At 42.1% G+C, this 19,226-nt stretch overlaps 2 protein-coding genes across 4 annotated transcripts in view; one reads left to right on the top strand and one right to left on the bottom strand.

Annotated features, from left to right (window-relative positions):
- Window positions 1–4,519, bottom strand: part of exosc7 (exosome component 7) — a 32,914-nt gene extending 28,395 nt beyond the window's left edge. Inside the window, exon 1 of one of the 2 annotated variants that reach the window (XM_078539611.1) lies at window positions 4,400–4,519. In XM_078539611.1, coding sequence (XP_078395737.1) covers window positions 4,400–4,456 — 57 coding nt within the window. In that variant the 5' untranslated portion in view covers window positions 4,457–4,519. The remainder of the gene's footprint in view (window positions 1–4,399) is intronic. The other variant, XM_078539610.1, reaches the window with a different exon arrangement.
- Window positions 4,520–4,845: 326 nt separating this feature from the next.
- Window positions 4,846–19,226, top strand: part of zdhhc3a (zDHHC palmitoyltransferase 3a) — a 42,372-nt gene continuing 27,991 nt past the window's right edge. For both annotated transcript variants that reach the window (XM_078539608.1, XM_078539609.1), the window contains exons 1-3: window positions 4,846–5,142; window positions 8,599–8,925; window positions 17,597–17,721. In XM_078539608.1, coding sequence (XP_078395734.1) covers window positions 8,626–8,925; window positions 17,597–17,721 — 425 coding nt within the window. In that variant the 5' untranslated portion in view covers window positions 4,846–5,142; window positions 8,599–8,625. The remainder of the gene's footprint in view (window positions 5,143–8,598; window positions 8,926–17,596; window positions 17,722–19,226) is intronic.

The raw sequence follows: 19,226 nt of genomic DNA, 5'->3' as shown, positions 1-19,226 counted from the left end.
TGAAACACAAACACACAGTCTTGAGTTGTGGGAACCAAGGTCTTTGTGTACGTGTTTTAATTTTGATTGGATAATATAATTATTTATGCATCCTTTAGAATAATTGGTTAGCAAAATCACCTGTTTATGTACTCAATAGGATAGAGTTAGCATGGGGCCGGTGTGTTGGTTACCGATCGGATGTATTCAAATGTATTATGATAAGAAAAAGTACAAAAGTAATGAAATGTAATCAATCTGGGAGCAGGATCTTCATTCTTAGGAATGATTGCGGCTCCCTTGCATATGCTTGAATAAAACCGGTTAAAGGAAGCCTGAGTCTCTGAGGTCGCTATGGGATCGGAGAGTGTAACTTCTCCTCCTCAACAGGCCTTTGTGGTAGTTGCAGGATCGGAGGGTGTACCTTCTTCACTGACTATGGGCACAGATTGGATACTTTCTCCTTGGCCCTATGCAGATATCTAGCGAGCAAGTAGGAAAAGGGACAGCAGCTGAACTTGTGGTGGAGGAGTAGAGGTCTCAGGTCATGGCTCTGGCTGCTAGGAGTCAAACCCATTACAGGGATGGGGAAATGTAACCAGTCAGTGTTAATCAAGCAATTTTAGGTTGCTTTCTGGGACAAAACAAAAGCATTTGTTCTAAAACCTGAAGTTCTGCTCCTCTAAAATGAGGGCTTTGGATAATCAACTGGTCAAGGTTTTTTTTGGGGTAAGATAGCATACAAATCGCATGATCATTTACCACTATGCTAACAGCAACATACAAGAATAGTCCATTAGAAGAGATCAGCACCTCTCTTAGGTATTTGGCTTCTTAACAAAAATATGCACTTTGACTGCACTTCTCACAGAATAACTGTCCTGGGCAGTCAGCAGGGGAGGTAGCAAGGATAGTCGTGTAGGTATACATGTGACACTAATTTCTGAGAGAGAGAGAGAGAGAGAGAGAGAGAGAGAGAGAGAGAGAGAGAGAGAAGGGCAGGGACAAAAGATCAACTGATCAAGTCAATAACTTCTATTTATGTAGTCCTTTAAAATAGGAAACGCCCCAAGACACTTCACAGAAGCATTATAAAATAAAATATAACACCAAGCCACAAAAGAGTTTATTAGGTCAAATGGCCAAAGCCTTGGTCAAACAGGTAGTTTGGAGGAATGTCTTAATGGAGGGAAGCAAGGTAGAGGGAGGGTATTCCAAAGCTTAGGGCCTAGTCAACTCAAGGCACAGCCACCAATGGTGGATGGATTAAAGAGATGCCTATGTCTCCTCCAGAAGAGATGCATGTTATATTTAGACTGGAGAAGCTTGCAGCAGTCAAAGGACGATTTTTCATTTTTTACCACCTCATTGCATCCCTCAGAAACATCGTGAAACACTTTACATGCAATGAACTAGTGCGGTGACTTATTTACGTAGGAAGATATGGCAACTATTATGCTCAAAATTCCGCAAACAGGGATGAGGGGAATGATCAGTTCATCAGTTTTCAGGTTGGCTTTGAGAATGGACAAACTCCCCCTGGAAATTTTTTCTGGGAATTTGACCGAATACTCAGATTTGCTGATTGGAGCATAGGACTCAGCACAGAGTGAAGGAACGGAAATAACTCGATAAACAATAACTTTAAAAGTGTTAAATATCTGTTGGGTTAACCATATATCTGATCAGAATTGTCAGTTCAACGCAGAAAGGATGATGTAAAATGAAGGGTTTCAAATTCCTGGCGTACTGAAAACACTTTTGGGACCAGAGGAAGGTGTACAAACGGAATGGCCTACACATGAAATGGAGGAGACATAGGCATCCTGATGCAAAAGGTTAAGTAATGCGGTGAGGAAGGACTTAAACTAGTTGGGGTGGGGCGAGGTGAGTCAGGCAGGAAAAGTCCACATACAAATCAAACAGTGTGAGAAAAAGAACCACAAACCACAAGGGCAATTTTGTACATGAATACACTTGGCACAAGAAATAAAACAAGTTGAGATAGAAGTACAAATTCAGTTTGAAGGATATGATGTTGTAGCAGCCATTACAGAGACCTGGCTACAAACTGTGCATGATTGGCAGCTAAACATCCCAGCAAATGGGATCTCTGAAAAACATCTAATTCTAGACAAAAAAATGTCCTTGGTTTAATGCCTCATCTTCAGTTAAACACCTCCAACAATGCAGCATTCCTCAATACTACCTGCAAGTGTCACCCTAAATGATATGCTTAAATCTCAGAATGTGGTTAACTCACAGCAACTTGCATTTATACAGCACCTTTAATATAGGAAAACATTCCAAACCAGTTCACAGATGCATTATCAAACAAAACTTGACTCCAAGCTGTGTGTTGGCAGCCTTCCATATACGAGAGATGAACTCGCAGCAAACAATACGTTTAGGTGGGCGGTGGGGGAGTCCTCATTTGGCGCACTTTTGCTGACGGCTGTGAAGGCCAATCCTTGAGAGGCAGGTTCTGCCATAAGTGCCGCACACAAAGCTGCCAATTGACATTGTGGGTTGCTGTTTTTGGCACTGGTTGCCCAGCTGCTGTAACCACAGGTCATCGTGGTGGTGCACGCCAGACCATTGGTGGTGTCACCATTTCCCTCTTTCGCAAGCTAGACTATCGCACCTGGGAGTCACTTATGTTTAGGGCCTTCGTGCCACATTTGAAAGCATCCTCAAAATGGGAGCCTTGGTTGCCCCACTGATCGTCTGGCGCCTGCTCACTCACCGTACAGGAATCCTTGGGTATGTGACTGTCTTCCATCCTGCGGACGTGCCCGAGCCACTGCAGCTGCCTCTGTTTGGTTCGTGCTAACAAACGTGGGAACTCTGCCTTTGAGAAGACTGTTGCATTCATGATTTTAACATCAAGCCACATAAGGAGATATTACCACTGGCACCTTGGTCAAAGACACAGATTTTAAGGAGCATCTTAAAGTAGGAGAGGGAGGAGTGTGGGGGCTCAGAGGCCAAATTCCAGAATCAAGGTCTCAGGGAACTGAAGGCATGACTGCCAATGCTGGGGTGATTAAAATCAGGGATATGCAAGAGGCCAAATTGGACAAGTAAAGAAATCTGAGGGCTACGAGACTAGAGAAGATTACAGAGATAGGGAGGGGTGATGCCATGGAGAGGTTTGAAAATAAGGATGAGAATTTTAAAATCAAAGCTTGGCTGAACCGTGAGCCAACTTAGGTCAATAAGCACAAGGGTATTGGGTGAACAGGATTTGATGACAGTTAAGACATAAGCAGCAGTTTTGGATAAACTCAAGTTTATGGAAGATGGAAAATTGGAGATCATTAGAATTCTAATTCAGTCAGTATCTGTACTTAGAAGCAGTTAATCATACCCAAAACTTTGTTGAGACTTTCCTGAGAGATGTGATAAAGTCAATTTGATAAATACAAGTTCTCTCCTGTTTCCATTGCTAGACTTAAGAGGGCTTAAGGGTCAGGCTACAGGCAAACAAAGTGACACAAGACAACAGTGAAAACTACCAAGGACCAGAGACAAAACCAGAACAAGATGAGACCATTACAAGTGAGATGAGTGGAAGATTGGAAGAAAAAAAAAAGTGCTGAAAGCATTCAGACAGTCAGGGTCTGCAGGGAACACAAAGTTATGTTGCAGGTTTAAGTGTTCCAACACTGGCAGACATGCCTTCATCTTAAACTCAGGAATTCCCTCAGTAAATCTTTCCGCCCCTCTCTGCTTCTTGAAGGCACTTCATAAAACCTAACTCTTGGACAAAGCTTGACCACCTGACCTTATGTGCTTCAGTGTCAAGTTCTTGTTTTGACAACTTACATCTTGCGGTTCACAGAACCACAACACTTTTGACACAAATTTTGAAGCTTTCATTGTGTTGAACCGCACACATCACTCCATGTGTGTCAGAACCATAACTGTGCAGGAGTGTGCAACATGGCATTATGGATAAGACCTGCACACAAAACAATATAGACCCCAAATCATTTTGGAATGACATAACAATAACACAGGGGCCACTTAGGTCAGTTGGCTAGATGGCTAGGGTGTGGTTCAGAATAATGTCAATAGCAAGGGTTCAATTCCCCTTCCAGCTGAACTAAACTTGGAACCTGCCTCCTCGCCCTGCCCCATGCTTGATGTGGAGTGGTGCCCCTCAGACTATATAAGCAATTTTCCCTCTAATAAGAGTGGGTCCCTCGTGGACTAGGCTAGTTACCTACCTACCTACCGATCTAACAATAACACTTTGAAGCGCCAATGGGATATTTCGCTACATGACAGGCGCTATATAAATACAAGTTTTTGCTGACTGAGTGTGGACGGGAGATTCGAGTCGATGGCGCTCCAGCTTCAGTAGGTTGCTGAGTCGAGCTGGCCTGGAGTTGAGGTGAATTGGGCGAGCTCCTACCTGCACTCCGTGCATCACATAGACTTTCTCCGCCTCACTCAGCACGACGGTGGCCATCTTCCAATCACGTCATTACCCCGCGACCCACATGTGACGTCACCATCGCCCCATCCGCATGCGCGGTTCCCTACCGAACGCGCCTGACGTCATGCACCGGCCAACAGTCATCCTTCCCAACAGGAAAAATTTTAAATCAGCGCAGGCTGATGGGATTGCCACCCACTGCATCCGCCGGTAAATGTGATTAACGTGAATTATAACGCCGCCTGGCTAAACGGATGTTGTTGCTGTTGAGGCGCCTGGTGACCGTTTCTGACGTTACGGGGACCGGAAGCCTACGTCATTTCCTGTTTCGTTTTCACTTTTCCCCCACCCCTCCCCCTCCCCTCTCCCCTACCTTTCCCGCCATTTCCGCTTCCTGTTTCCCCTCCCTCCTTTCAGCGTCCAGGGTAACGGGCGGTGCCGCAGGGGCTCCCGCTCCGGTCGGGTGGGAAGCTGAGGGACATCGTGGGAAAGCAGAGAGCGAGGGGGTGTGGGTGTCTCCCCGGGTTCGGGGTTTGCTGCCAAGCCCCCCGGAGGGGAGGCCGGGCCTCGGTCTTCATGCGGCCTGAGGCTCCGAGCCGCCTGAGGAGCGGTGGCGGCTCCCCTGTGTCTGACTGAGGGACCCTGGCTTCGCTTGTTGTGTGTATGTGGAGGGGCGAGGAAGGATAGGATAGGCCCGAGAAGAAGCAGAAGTTTAACTGGTGAGTGTCTTCGCTCCTCCTCAATATCTTCAAGGGGCTCATTTAAGACCTTAAAACCCTTAAACCTATTAGACTAACGAGTTTTATTAAACCTTAAATTCCACTGAGTGGAGCTCAACACACCTGTTTTATTACTGTTTTGTATTCTGCTGTTGGTGGTAACTTTCTGGAATGAACCATAACAGTTGCAGTGTACATTATTTTTATATATATATATATATATGTGTGTGTATAGGATATATAATATATATACTATATATACACACACACACATACATATATTTTCAATACTGGAGAGATTCTAGTGCTTAAGTTTAAAATTGACCCGGTGCGAATGTTAGAAGTTTAAAGCTGTGTTCTCGTTTGATAAAATATACATGATGGAGATGACATTGTGCACGTCAAAGTAATATTCTCTTTGACAGAACAAAAAAAAAAGTGCTCAGCACGTCAGACAGCATTTTGTGGAGGGAGGAACAGAGTTAACATTCGGAGTCGATGACCCTTCATCATTAACTCAGTTTCTTTCTCCACAAGATGCTGCCCGACCTGCTGAGTAATTGCAGCGTTTTTCTTCATTGTTATTTCAGATTTTCAGCATCCGCTGAAGTTTTATTTTTGTAGTGGTGTTTCCTCTTTGTGGTGATTCAGTTGCACTGTAGTTTCCATCAAAGATGGACACCAATATGTGACATTTAAACATGAACTTCAGTGTAGTTAAAAGTAATTCATTAGCATGCAGTTGGAACAAACAATCTGATAGGAAAGCAGAGTGACTAGAGTGTAGCCAATACCTGGAAAAAAAGATATGGATATGTCACAAAGGACTGGCAAGATACAAGACTAACAAAACCATGGTAACGGTTGCTGCAGCTGGTGTCCTAGGGTGTAACAACCATTATCAGGATTTGCTAGAAATGAAAGCAAATCCCTGACCGTTCCTGTATATTTTCCTTTTGAAGTAGTGTGTTTAGTAATCATTTGTCAAACCTTCCCATTTGGATAATTAAAATGGAAAGTTCAGTTCATTTCATAATATTTTGCGCGATGCCCTGCATGTCACAAACATTTGTTGTATAAATCTAACATTGTATTTGCAAATTTAAAGGTCAATTTATAGAGATTTGTTTTTAAAGATGGTAAATCCAGCACTCTGCTCTCTCCCTATCTCTTGCTGTTACAATGGGGTTGTTGAAGAACTCAATAACACCCTTGCCTGTTTTAATGAAGTTAAATTTTGATCATCTTTGTCACATTGTTGTATACCTATACTGTGAAAGTACTCATTAACTGATTAACTTCATTATGACAACTACTGTTTTGTCCCTGTAGCATTGAATTTGAGTTTGATTGCTAAATCTAACAGTTGGGTTTTAGTTTTTCCTTTTATGTTATAAGTCATACAAATCACAATCTGAGAGGGAGGTGTAACCTCAGTTTCCTTTTAAATCTTAAATTTTGAGAGGTAATTGTTCCTTCAGTGCATAAATTACAAGATGTCACTACTCTTGTAATGTAAACTGATATTTGTAATTTTATATTTACCATATACAAGATTGGAGAATGTAAATTGCCTTGATGTAGTTTGGCTGTTTGTACTTCTCATCTGTATTGGCTAATTGAAATCTGAAGAAAAAAACTGGTCTGGCAATTTCAATGCAGTTGTGTGTAAGAGCACACAATAGATGTACTTGTCCCCACTGTATAATGGCCCAGCTAAAACTGTCTATTAATGCTAAGCATTTAACCTGCTCTCCCTGTGTTGCTTCAAACACTTGGGGTCAGTGCTGATATTTTGTACTTCAGTATATATAATTCACAGTATTGGGCTCCAATCTGTTCTAGGAATTTTCACCACCTCCACCATACAGCTGGTTTACGTAGGCCTCTGTAAAATGCTTATCTGTAAATTAATGATAGATCACAATTTACCTTTTAATATTTCAACTATAAATATTGGATGACTACCTTAGATTGAACTGTCCTTACAAAACAAGTGAACACTTTAAACCATTTTTAAACATCGCCTGCCCAAATTTTTTGAGGAGCAACACTGATGTTTGAAGTTTGAACTGGTGTTTGCATTTTAGGCTTAGAATTCTGGGCCCATTTGGTTAATGGCAGATGTTTCTGGGGCAAAATGTGGACTTATGTAGATGGATATTTTTCCTTGGAAAAAGTAACTGTGTAAACTGAACAAGAAACGGTGCAACTTTTAACATAGTTATGAAAAATGTGCAGAAAGCTTTTGCATTGTACTCACAAAGTAACATCTACTCTGTCTTGTTGATCTTTGTTTGACAGCTTAGTGACATACTGTAGGCAATGTTTAAATATAAATATTGAGCTTATGTACTGTCTTGGACAAACCCTTATTAATCCGTTTAAGTTTTGAAACTTGAAGTAGCAATGCTTTGAGAAAGGGGTTATAATACCTACAGTATTGATTGGAAATGTTCTAGCCTGATGAGGTGCTGGTTTATTCAAGAAAGTAAAATGTCCTGTAATAGGAAGGGAAACTTCATATATGGTAGTAGGGTGAAATGCTGCAATTTGTTTTAAATATCAGCATCGTTGTCATGTTTTTTTAAGCTCGGACAAGTCTAAAGGTTCTATATCATGATTTCATGCTCTTCAATTAAAGAGCAATGCACGGCCTGAAGAGAGTAAAGCTGCAAAGAAAATTACATTGGAACAAAAATACAAACTCCGCTGTTGATCTCGAACCATATTATAATGTCAGTGGTCAATTTGGAGAATTTCACTGCTCTTGATCACAATTATACAGCACAGAAAAAGCCCATTTGGTCCATCATGCCTGTACTGACTTTGAAGGAACAATCCAATTAGACGCCTAGCCCTGCACATTTCTCCTTTTCAAGTATCTGTGTGGTTCCTTTTGCAAGTTACTGTTGACTCTGCTTGCCCCACCCTTTCAGGTAGTGCATTCCGGATCGTAGTAACTCGCTATGTGAAAAAGCTTTCTTCTAATGCACCGCCTAGATTTTTTTAACCAATTACTGACCCTGCTGCCCTAGAAGCAGTTATTCCTTATTTAGTATCAAATCCCTTCATGGCCTCTGTTAAATTTCCCACAGCCCTTTTCTGCTCTTGGGCGAACAATCCTGGTTTCTCTAGCCTATAAGCCCCTCGTCCAAGGATTTTAATTTTATTGCTGCCCTTACTCTTTCTGATGCAATTGTGTTAGTTCTCCAATGTACATATTGGGTGAGTGAACATGTATCCTATCTCAAATTGGGTTGCATTGTGCTTTTTATATAAAAAAAAATCCTAGAACAATGAGTGACGTTTACTCAATGCAGTTCGGCGACCGTTGATGTTTACGCTAAGGTATTGTCGGGATCCTATGGGGATCCAGTATTTGAGTTGCATGTCTTTTTAAAGGCTGTGGAAAAAAGAAAATTGAAGGTGCTTTCTTCTTTTCTGCTTGAACAGGTTTAATTATGGACAACATATTACATCATGTTATCATCTAGTCGAAACAGGGATATTGAACGGCGAGCCGAGTACCTGCAAGCGGACCAGTGTCTGCCCCCTTCCAGTGACAACTCCATGGATAGGATCTGGTTCATCAAAGATGGCTGTGGTCTGGCCTGCGCCATTGTAACCTGGATGCTGATTTTCTACGCAGAGTTTGTGGTTATTTTTGTAATGCTCGTCCCAGCAAAAGACTTATTGTACAGTATCATTAATGGGATCATCTTCAATACACTGGCTTTCCTTGCTTTGGCCTCTCACTCTCGAGCAATGCTGACAGATCCTGTAAGTCACACTTTTAATTATCTTCATTAATGTCAAGAAAATAATTGCGTATATCCGGTGCTATTTTAATCTCTGACTGTTGTCAGTTTGACCCCATAACCATTAAGAGTATGTGAGAAGCTGGTCGACTAAATTGGTGTACAGAGCAAATCTCGACTAGCCATTGCTTTTTATTTATTCATGGGATGTGGGTGTCGCTGGCCGGGCCAGCATTTATTGCCCATCCTTAATTGCCCTTGAGAAGGTGGTGGTGAGCTGCCTTCTTGAACCGCTGCAGTCCATGTTGTGTATTTTGTGTACAAGGGGGGCCAGAATTTTGACCCACGAAAGTGAAGGAATGGCAATATATTTCCAAGTCAGCATAGTGAGTGGCTTGGAGGGGAACTCCCAGGTGGTGGTGTTCCCATTTATCTGTTACCCTTGTCCTTCTAAATGGTAGCCGTCGTGGGTTTGGAAGGTGTTGTCTAAGGAGCCTGGTGAGTTCCTGCAGTGCATCTTGTAGATGGTACACACTGCTGCCACTGTGCGTCGGTGGTGGAGGGAGTGAATGTTTGTGAATGGGGTGCCAATCAAGTGGGCTACTTTGTCCTGGATGGTGTCAAGCTTCTTGTTTGTTGTTGGAGCTGCACTCATCCAGGCAAGTGGGGAGTGTTCCATCACACTCCTGACCTGTGCCTTGTAGATGGTGGACGGGGCTTTGGGGAATCAGGAGGTGAGTTACTCGCCACAGGATTCCCAGCCTGCTCTTGTAGCCACAGTATTTATATGGCTGGTTCAGTTTTTGGTTAACGATACACCCCAGGATGTTGTTAGTGTGGGATTCAGCGATGCTAGTGCCATTGAATGTCAGGAGACGATGGTTGGATTCTCTCCTGTTGGAGGTCTTGTTAGATTCTCTCTTGTTTCTGGCTTTGTAGCAAAATATGCCACATTGTGCGGTACTGAATCATACAGACCAGAAAACCACTGGCACAATTTCTGGTTGGTGCTGTTGGCTAACTTGGGGCATGGCTCATTATGGTTGACTTCATATCCTTGGAGCACAGAGGAGGGGGGAAGAAAATCAGCTGGTTCTGTGGCTGATCCTGATCTCTATCCAAGACCGCTGCTCAGGAATGCATCTGGGGTGAGACCTGACGGGAACTCGGTTATTCATTCATGATAATATCCGTTATCAAATAGGCTGCTGCCTCTCTTCCTGGGCAAGGGACCAGTGAACTGTCTGTACCTCTGGAAAAAGTACAGCAGCAAGAGTCAGTGCCTTCAGGAAGAGAAAGAAGAAAATATACAGGGAAAGAATAGAAACCTCTTAACCAGATGCCTGACATGGTATCCAAACAAACCTTTTACATGGTCATAGAATGATACAGCACAGGAGACCATTCAGCCCATTGAAGCCCAGTTAGCCTCCCTTCCCTGCTCTTTCTCAATCACCCTGCAGTTGTTTTCTTTTTCACATATCCCTCCCATTCTCTTTTGGAGGATTCGAATCTGCTTCCACTATCCTGTTAAGCAGCGTATTCCTGATCATGCATAAAAATATTTCCCCTCCTGTCCCTTCTGGTTCTTTGACCAATCACTTTAACTCTGTGTCCTCTGGTTCTTGACCCTCCTTCTAGTGGGAACAGTTTCTCCCTATCTAAACTATCAAAATCCTTCATAATTTTGAATTCCTGTATTCAATCCCCTCCCCCACCCCCCCACTCTCCCACCACTCTCTTAATCATTCTCTGCGCTAAGGCGAACAGTTGCAGTTCTTCTGCTGCCCACATAACTGAAGTCTTTCATCCCGATATCATTCTCGTAAACCACCTCTGCATCCTCTCTCCAAGGCTTTGACATTCTAAAGTATAGTGTCCAGAATTGGACACACTACTCCAGTCAAGGCCTAACCAGTGAAACTTTAGCATAAATACTTTTATCTCTGTACCTGAATTATCTTGAAGGTCTTCCGTTGCTCATTTGCTGTTTTACCTGCCAGTGTTGGTTTACAATCTACCTGGGCGGGATCCCTTTTCAACTCACCTGGAGTCAGTACTCCATCTTCCATTGATTGTTCTTTATCCTTTTCTATAACCAGGTTAAATCCAATGATATCAAAGCTCATCAATAAGCATTGTGCAAGTATTTATCCCAGCTGCATTAATGTTTGCCAACAAATACAGCATGCATTTGTTTCTTCAGTGTAGAAAAATGCCCTCGACATCTTGCAGACACAATCAGACTAAAAGGGGTGCTGAGCCAAGCCAGGAGGTATTAGAAGGGTATGGCCAAAGAGGTGGAATTTCAGGATGTTTAAAGGAGGAGATGAGGTGTAGAAGCAAAGTGGTATAAGATGGGGATTGTACTGAGTTGCCCATGAAGCGGCAACTGTGGTGGATGAAATGCACTTGAGGCTGAAGCCAGAGAGCAAAGAGTGTTTGAGAATATTTAGGCTGGAGAAAGCTGAGAGGTAGAAAGGTGCAAGGTCATGAAAGGAATTAAACATAAGAATGAAAGTTTTAAACTGGAGGTGCCGAGGGAGCAGGAGCCTCAAAATGTAGGTCACCAAGCTTAGAGGTGATGGGCAAGTTGTTCTCGGCAGCAGAGTTTAGGCTGAGCTGAAGTTTATGGAGGGTGGAGAGTGTTGGAGCAATCATGCCTGCTGTTGACAAGGGCATGAATAAGGGTTTTACAAGCAAATGGGCTGAGACAGGGAGGTCAAAGTCTGAGTTAGAGGAGATATGGAGCCAAATACTCACCTTGGAGTTGAATAGGAAGCTGTGGGTGCAAGTGAGTCAGGAATGGTATCAATGGCAAGGGTACAGGGTTTGTGGTGAGAACAGTTTCGAAGAGCAGAAACCTAGATTTGTAGAGAGATTATTTCATTCCCATCCTTTCATGAGATGTAAGATTACTTCGCTGATCTCTGCTGTTTAGAAATCTGTGGTATAATTGCCGCTCAGTTTGTGTTTGTCATATTTTATCTAAGCAATCTCGTGCCCCTCAAAAGATTACAGTGCCTGTTAAATTGCATGCAAACAAAACTCAAATATTGGTTTTTCAATATTTATTTAAGTAATGTATCTGTTGCAGTTCTTGCAGACTGAAGCTGCAGTGCTCCTTTAAACTAGCAGGTTTTTCCATTTGCCCGAGGGAATGTGAGAGTAAATATTTATTGTGCAGTCTCTAACAGTAGCCATTATAAAGATGTATTCCAACTGAAAGAGATAAACAACCACAGGGATGATAAAATTCAGCAAAGTGAAGTGCCTAGTTAAGTTAGAGAAAGCATATTGGCGATTTCTCTTTCTATTGTGGATCTGTACTGCTGCAACGTTAGTGAAAGGGTATCTTCCCCAGTGCCTAGTGAGTCTCAGCTGAGCTGTGTAGGAAAGTCTCCAGTTTGTTCCATAATCTCTGCAAATTAACTGATCTCATTTGGGGCCGAGATGAAGATGTTGCCAGTTGGCCTTGGGGTCACTGGGTTATGAGACCATAAGACATAGGAGCAGAAATTAGGCCATTCGGCCCATCGAGTCTGCTCCGCCATTCAATCATGGCTAAGTTTCTCAATCCCATTCTCCTGCCTTCTCCCCGTAACCCTTGATCCCCTTACCAATCAAGAACCTATCTATCTCGCTCTTATCCTGGAGGAAAGCTGGCGATTGGCCCTTCTTCTGAAGGCTAATCCATGACCTGTACCGATTTTGAATGTGTCACAAATGGACCTGCCTTATATTTCTCCTTTTGTCTCCTCCCCTCCCCACCATCCCCTCCCATCAGCCTCCCCTCTATCTGGGTGAATGGCTTGCTTGTCCTCATTTGTTAAAGGTGCTGTCGAAATGCTATGTTTTAAGGGTCACGCACGTGTAACAACCTCATAGCAGAGGGTGCTCAGCTCCTGTGGAAACAGAACCCAACACGGTATCTGCGTCTTTAGAAGAGAAGAATAAATGGACAACAAGAAGCAAGTGATAGTCGTTCTTTGGCTGCTTCACTATAGAAAGGAATTGTGTTCGGTCTGTAAATGGCTATTTTTGTATGATGTGCATAACACTGGGGATTTATCATATGAAAGAGTGTTCTGAGATGGCTGTGTGATTGATAGGAAACAGCTAAGAACAAAGAGATTTTAAAGGATCTCCTGGGAGCTGAGTAAAGTCTGAGGCAACATTTTTATGCTGTTGATTCACTTTATTTATCTGTTCTGTGTGCCAAAATAACAGGAAATAATGCTTCTTGGGGATTTGTGGTTTAACTATTTTGTATCCTTTCTTTTGACATTATGTATTAACTTTCTCTCTTCCCAGCCACCATCCATGTCCTTCTCCCAGGTCACCAATGCTGTTGCCAAACTCCTCTTGCTGAATCTGAGCGTAAGATGACTCCTTTTAAGCAGCTGCTGCCGCACCTCTCCCCACCCCTGAACCCGCCACAACTGATGGCTTGATTGACATCAAGAACTCCGTATAAGAGAGCAGTTATTGATGTTGACCTGTGTAATGCGTCATCACAATGTTGTTTTCCATTCAATGCCTCAATTTTAAAGTTCCTGGGAGTTTATCAACAATGCTAAGGGTTAACCCTACCCCTGACTGACAAATGTTTATATAACACAGCTAAGGGTAAACCCACTCTGTGCTTATGGCATGTATGAGAAGCTTTGATCGTGAGTTGCATGTTAAATTTGAGTTTTTGCAGATAACTTAAGATGCCTTAACTCCTGTGAACACCACTTTGTCACCTCAGCAATTTCACATAAATGGCATTCTACCCCCGGTGGGTGTGATATAAAGCAATTTGTGCCCCTTGTAAGGCAGTTGCTTAACTCTGCAAATGGTGGCCTGTAGTTATTGAAATGTGTCACTTTCCTCGTGGTCTCATGCTTGTTGGGTAATTAGAGTGGAAAGGCATGATTAAAGTTACAGTCGATGTGACTTATATAATTTAAAGTATGCAAGTTTATAAATTATACCTGTAAATATATTTTGCAATTGTATTAGTATGTGCAGTTGTAGCTGTCAACATTGTAAATTAGAGAAGCTTGGGCTATTAAAGGCTGAAAAACTTTTGGAAAGGGATTAAATTCAAATTGGCTAACCTTGAGGGTTATGGCAATTGTTTTTAGACCCAGGCCATCCCATTAGGGATAATTAGAAAGTATTAATTTTCAAACAGGGTTGCCTAGGTCGTAAGAGGATCCTAAGGATCATTAGATCATATCCAAGCTTATTTTAACTAGCACTTTGTCTGTTGCTGTATCTGTGCAGCTTTCAGTAAAGTTAGCTGAGAGTCCAGCAGTTGAAGGCTGATGAGGTAAAGATGGTAGCAGGGCCAGGAAGAGGCAAAGCTTAAGAATGGCCACAGTTACTCGTGCTAAAGTCTGTTGCATCTCCATCTTGCAGTTCTGCTTGATTCTCACATATAACCCAACAGTTGCAAGAGAATCATCTCATTTCCCTTTGACCATTCGTAGTTTATCAGGCTACGGCATTTCAACAATCTGATAACCAGATAAACAAGATTCTTTGTGTAAAGAGTCATTTGGAATATTGGAACTCCGTTAAATAATAACTATGGCTTTCGTGGAGCTGCTGAATACAGCACTTCACAGGGTTTGAATCCGTGAGATTGATTATTATTCAAGCAAAGCGTAGCTACAGTATCTAGGCCAACAGCATATTGCTTTTGGAAGTCTTGCGTATAGGAGACTGACAATGTGACATTTAGCTGTTCTATCCATTTTTTTTAAAAAGGTCGTTGCATTCAGTGCAGAGTAAGCAGGCAGTTTATCCAACATTTACTTAAAACCGGGTACAATACAAGAAAACAGTTTCTTCTGAATTTTCTGAGCATAAAGTGCCGCCTCTACTAGTTAATTTAATTTGAAGTTACTAGATAAATCGGTATTTTGGAATCAATAAAGACTACTCAATACACCTTCTAAAATTGGTATTTTCTTACTAGATCGCATCCGCCTCAAACTGATTTAAGAGAGCTTAATATTTTTGCAAACAATATCTGACTTTTTCCTCTCTTCCCCCCCACCCTACCAACTCCTCACATTTATTTACACGTGCTGCTACCGCCGCTAATTTTCCTTTCTTGTGAACAGTGTTTTATGTAGGGATACATTCTCAGTGGTTATCAGCTGTCAAGGTGACCATTCTTCACCTTATCCCATGAGCTATTCAGTCAGTAACACAGCAGTTGAACATAATCCTCTTGTCACCTTGTGTCCATGCGTGCTTCTTGATATGCATTATTGAACGCAATTAGGTTATCAACTTAACACCAGACCAGGAATTGTATCTGAGACCTTTTTTGAATTTTTTATTTGTTCATTCATGGGATGTGGCAAGGCCAGCAGTTACTGCCCATCCTGAATTGCCCTTGAGAAGGTGGTGGTGAGTTGCTGTCTCGAACCACTGCAGTCCTTGTGGTGTAGGTACGCCCACAGTGCTGTTAGGGAGGGAGTTCCAAGATTTCGATCCAGCGACAGTGAAGGAATGGAGATATATTTCCAAGTCAGGATGATGTGTGACTTGGAGAGAAACCTGCTGGTGGTGATTGTTCACAGAATCATGGAATTTTTACAGCACAGGAGGTGGCCATTCGGCCCATTGTGTCTGCACTGGCTCTCCAAATGAGCAATTCACTTAGTCTTGGTGCCATTCTCCCACCTCCTCCTTCTCAAATAACAGTCTCATCCCCTTTGAATGTTGAACCGGCCTCCTACACACTCTCAGACCGTGCATTCCAGACCTTAACCACTTGCTGTGTGAAAAAGTTTTTTTCTCATTTCATTTTTGCTTCTTTTGCCAATTATTTCCTCAGTGTACTAATTCCATGCAACTGCTGATTTTCTCCTTTTAGGCAGTATTTGTGGTTTTGATAGGTGCACTCAGAAATTTTGGGGAATTGCTGCGGCGCATCTTGTAGATGGTACAAATTGCAGCCACTGTGCACTGATGGAGGGAGTGAATGTTTAAGGTGATCGATGCAGTGCCAATCAAGCGGGCTGCTTTGTCCCAGATGTTGTCAAGTTTCTTGAGTGTTGTTGCAACTGCATTCATCCAATCAAGTGGAAAGCATTCCATCACACTCCTGACTTGAGGAGATGGTGGGAAAGCTCTGGGAAGTCATGAGGCGAATCCCTCGTCAAAGGCTATCTTGTCTCTGACAGTATTCTTGTGGCTGATCCAGTTAAGTTTCTGGTTAATGGTAGCCCTTAGGATATTGATGGTGGGGATTCAGGGATGGTATTGCCATTAGTCATCAAGGGGAGATGCAGAGACTCTTGTACATGGTCATTGCCCCTTATTTGTGTGGCATGAATATTACTTGCCATTTATCAGCAGAAGCCAGAATGTTGTCCAGGCCTTGATGCATGTAGATGCAGACTGCTTCATTATTGTAGGGTTCAGCACTACTGTGTATGCTGCATTTTCATTGAGTGCTTAAGTTGGGCCCTTTCAAAAGCACTTGGTGAAACCCCTCAAAGCAATATATCAATTACTTAGGTGAGGGAATGAAGAATTAAATATCCAATCTTGCAGATGACAGTAAGTTAGGAAGGATGGTAAATTGTGTCATGGAAGCAGGAAGTAGCAAAGGACTTAGGCCAAGTAAGTGAATGGGCAAAACTGTAGCCAGTGGAGTTCAGTGCTAGGAAGTGAGAGATTATCCACTTCAATGTCGAGGAAGGAAGGCAAATCAGAATATTCTCTAAATGGTGAGAAGAGATGATGTGGAGGAGCAAAGGGATTTAGGCTTCCATGTACACATTGCTTAAAGCGAGTGCACAAGAACAATCTGATAGGACTCTTCTTTGAAACTTTAAACCACAACCTTTGCCGGCATTGAAATAAATGTCATGTGCATACTATCTCTTGCTTTGGTCCCCAGACAGTTCTGTTTAGCAAGGCCCAGACCTTATCGGATTCCCTTCCATTTTTGCCTGTTCTGAAAATTAGGTTCTCTGAACCTATGATCCTTTTTCTCTTAAGTCCTCATTGTGGACAATAATGTGGCAAATGGAGCGTAATGTGGAGAAGTGTGAGGGTATTCACTTTGATAGTAAGAATAGAAAAGCAGAATATGTTTTTAAAACAGCGTGGAACTTTTATATGTCAATGTTCAGAGAGTATGCTTGCACAAAAAACAAAGGATCAGGTACAGCAGGCAATTTGGAAGATAAATGGCATGTTATGTTCCATTTTTTCCCCTCCCTTCCCCCCCCACCCTTAATTTGGGCAGGAAGAGGTAGCTTCTGGTTTGTTGTGAGCATAAGCTTTCTGAGAGAAACACTAGGGAAACCTTGAGATAAAGCCTAAATATGTCAACTGTGACCTTTAGATCATGGGCCTTGTGGAGTTTGAAGCTTAATACAGTTTTACGGATACTGCATGCTACTCTTTCAAAAATTAATCTTTCAGTTGAGGAGGAAAATAATCTTCTAGATTTGCTTTATATGCATTGAAGTTTTGAGGCATGCTCATTTTGTAAGTGGCTTTAATCTGTTTTCAGCCAGCAGCAATTTCACTCCCTGGCTGTTTTTAATACGCTGTAGCACTTGCAGTGTTACAGCGCTGTATAGAGAATTACTGTAGTGTTCAAAGCTGGAATCCAGCAACATACCAGTTTGCTTGTGCTAATCTGCTGTTGTGCTACATTCATTGTTTGGCAGGGTGCAGTACCAAAAGGAAATGCCACTAAAGAATTCATTGAAAGTTTACAGTTGAAGCCAGGCCAAGTGGTGTACAAATGCCCGAAGTGCTGCAGCATCAAGCCAGAGAGAGCACACCATTGCAGGTAACAACCTCAGAAACAGTGTGAAACCAAATCTTCTCTAAATCCCCTTTCAGGGTTACATTTTTGCATGCAAACTTAGCAGTGCAAAAAAAAAACCTCGAAGCAGAAATCCTTGGTTAAAGCTACTCATTGTAGCGGTGCAGTCTCCCTAGTTTCATCATTGCATACAACATATTCTGCTAAGGTAGAAAGTAAACAAGAAGGCTCAGGAAATTCACCTTTATTTGATGTACTTGGTGCATACAAATGACACCAAATGTAGCATTAAAAGTCCTTAAGGCTTGATGAAAGTTGGGATAAGTTCAAATAATTTTGGTTTGTTCCCCCTCTTCATGATCCAAAACTCCTCTTTGTAAATATTTAGAACTCTTGGAGCTCTATTTTTATGCTTGTAGTTTAAAAAATCCATTATTCGCAGCCAAGAAATAGGCCACTTGTTAATGGTGTGAACTTTAGTCACAGCACTAAACAAAAAAACAATTGTAGGCCAGTCACCATATCACACAATGTTATTTGCTCTTTTGTGTGATAGAGTAATATATTGGACACTCCCTAATCTGGAAACAGAAAAATGCTGAACTCCAAACATTAGTTTCTCTTCTAGTGTTCAAATGAAAAGCTGTGTGTATGTTTAGCATTTTGAAATGGGTGGAATAAGATTGCTTGAGTCAATTTAAGGTCAACACTTCTGAGGAACAAGTTTCATAAGATCTTATTACAGAGCAGTGATAAAATTGCTTTTTTAAATTCACACAGCAAAATATATGAGGAACAGATTTTTTTTTTAAACCTCTCAAGAAACACTAGTAATATCAAGATGTTGAGCAAGGCAGAACATCTGACCTGTACAAAATAGATTTGCTGAAGCTGTGCCACATCTGGTTTTATCAGCTTAGCAATAGGTATTGCTCATCTTTTTGTAAGTGATAGCACTCAGGAAAACCCTTAAAACATTTTGCTGTGGTGTTATTTCCATTTGGCTCGACACCAAAAGTTAATTTGTTTTGTGATCCTTGACTTAGAAAAGTTACTACAAAGAATTTGGAAATTGAGGTTTGGATATCATACACATTATTGTGTCAAATGTAACCTTAATGAAAAAGGGAGTGAGCATGTTGGAGATTCATTCATTCATGTGTGCTCTGCCTGAAGGCAGGTCCTAGGCTCATAGTCTACTGATGCCTCATCCTGACCTGTTTTCTTGGCAATTTCTTTTATCAGTGTAGCTTTGCCATTGCCTTCCACTCTCTGGGTAGAGCAAGGAGGCAGGTCCCAGTTTACCTCAGCTGGAACGGGAATCGAACCCATGCCGTAGGCATTATTCTGAAGCACACATTAGAAACCCAGCTAACTGGCCCCCGTGTCACTGAGATGCTTTGAAGCAAAAGTAGTCTAGATAATTGGAGAGGATTCAAGTCTGCAAAATTTAGTTACACCTGAGTGCACACAAAAACTTAGATTTTTTTTTTTCCCGCAGCCGCTCACCAACAACAGCCTATTATTTT

This window comes from Cetorhinus maximus, chromosome 3, assembly GCF_964194155.1.
Source record: "Cetorhinus maximus chromosome 3, sCetMax3.hap1.1, whole genome shotgun sequence".
Classification (NCBI taxonomy): domain Eukaryota; kingdom Metazoa; phylum Chordata; class Chondrichthyes; order Lamniformes; family Cetorhinidae; genus Cetorhinus; species Cetorhinus maximus.
This window is presented reverse-complemented; position numbering and strand designations above follow the sequence as displayed.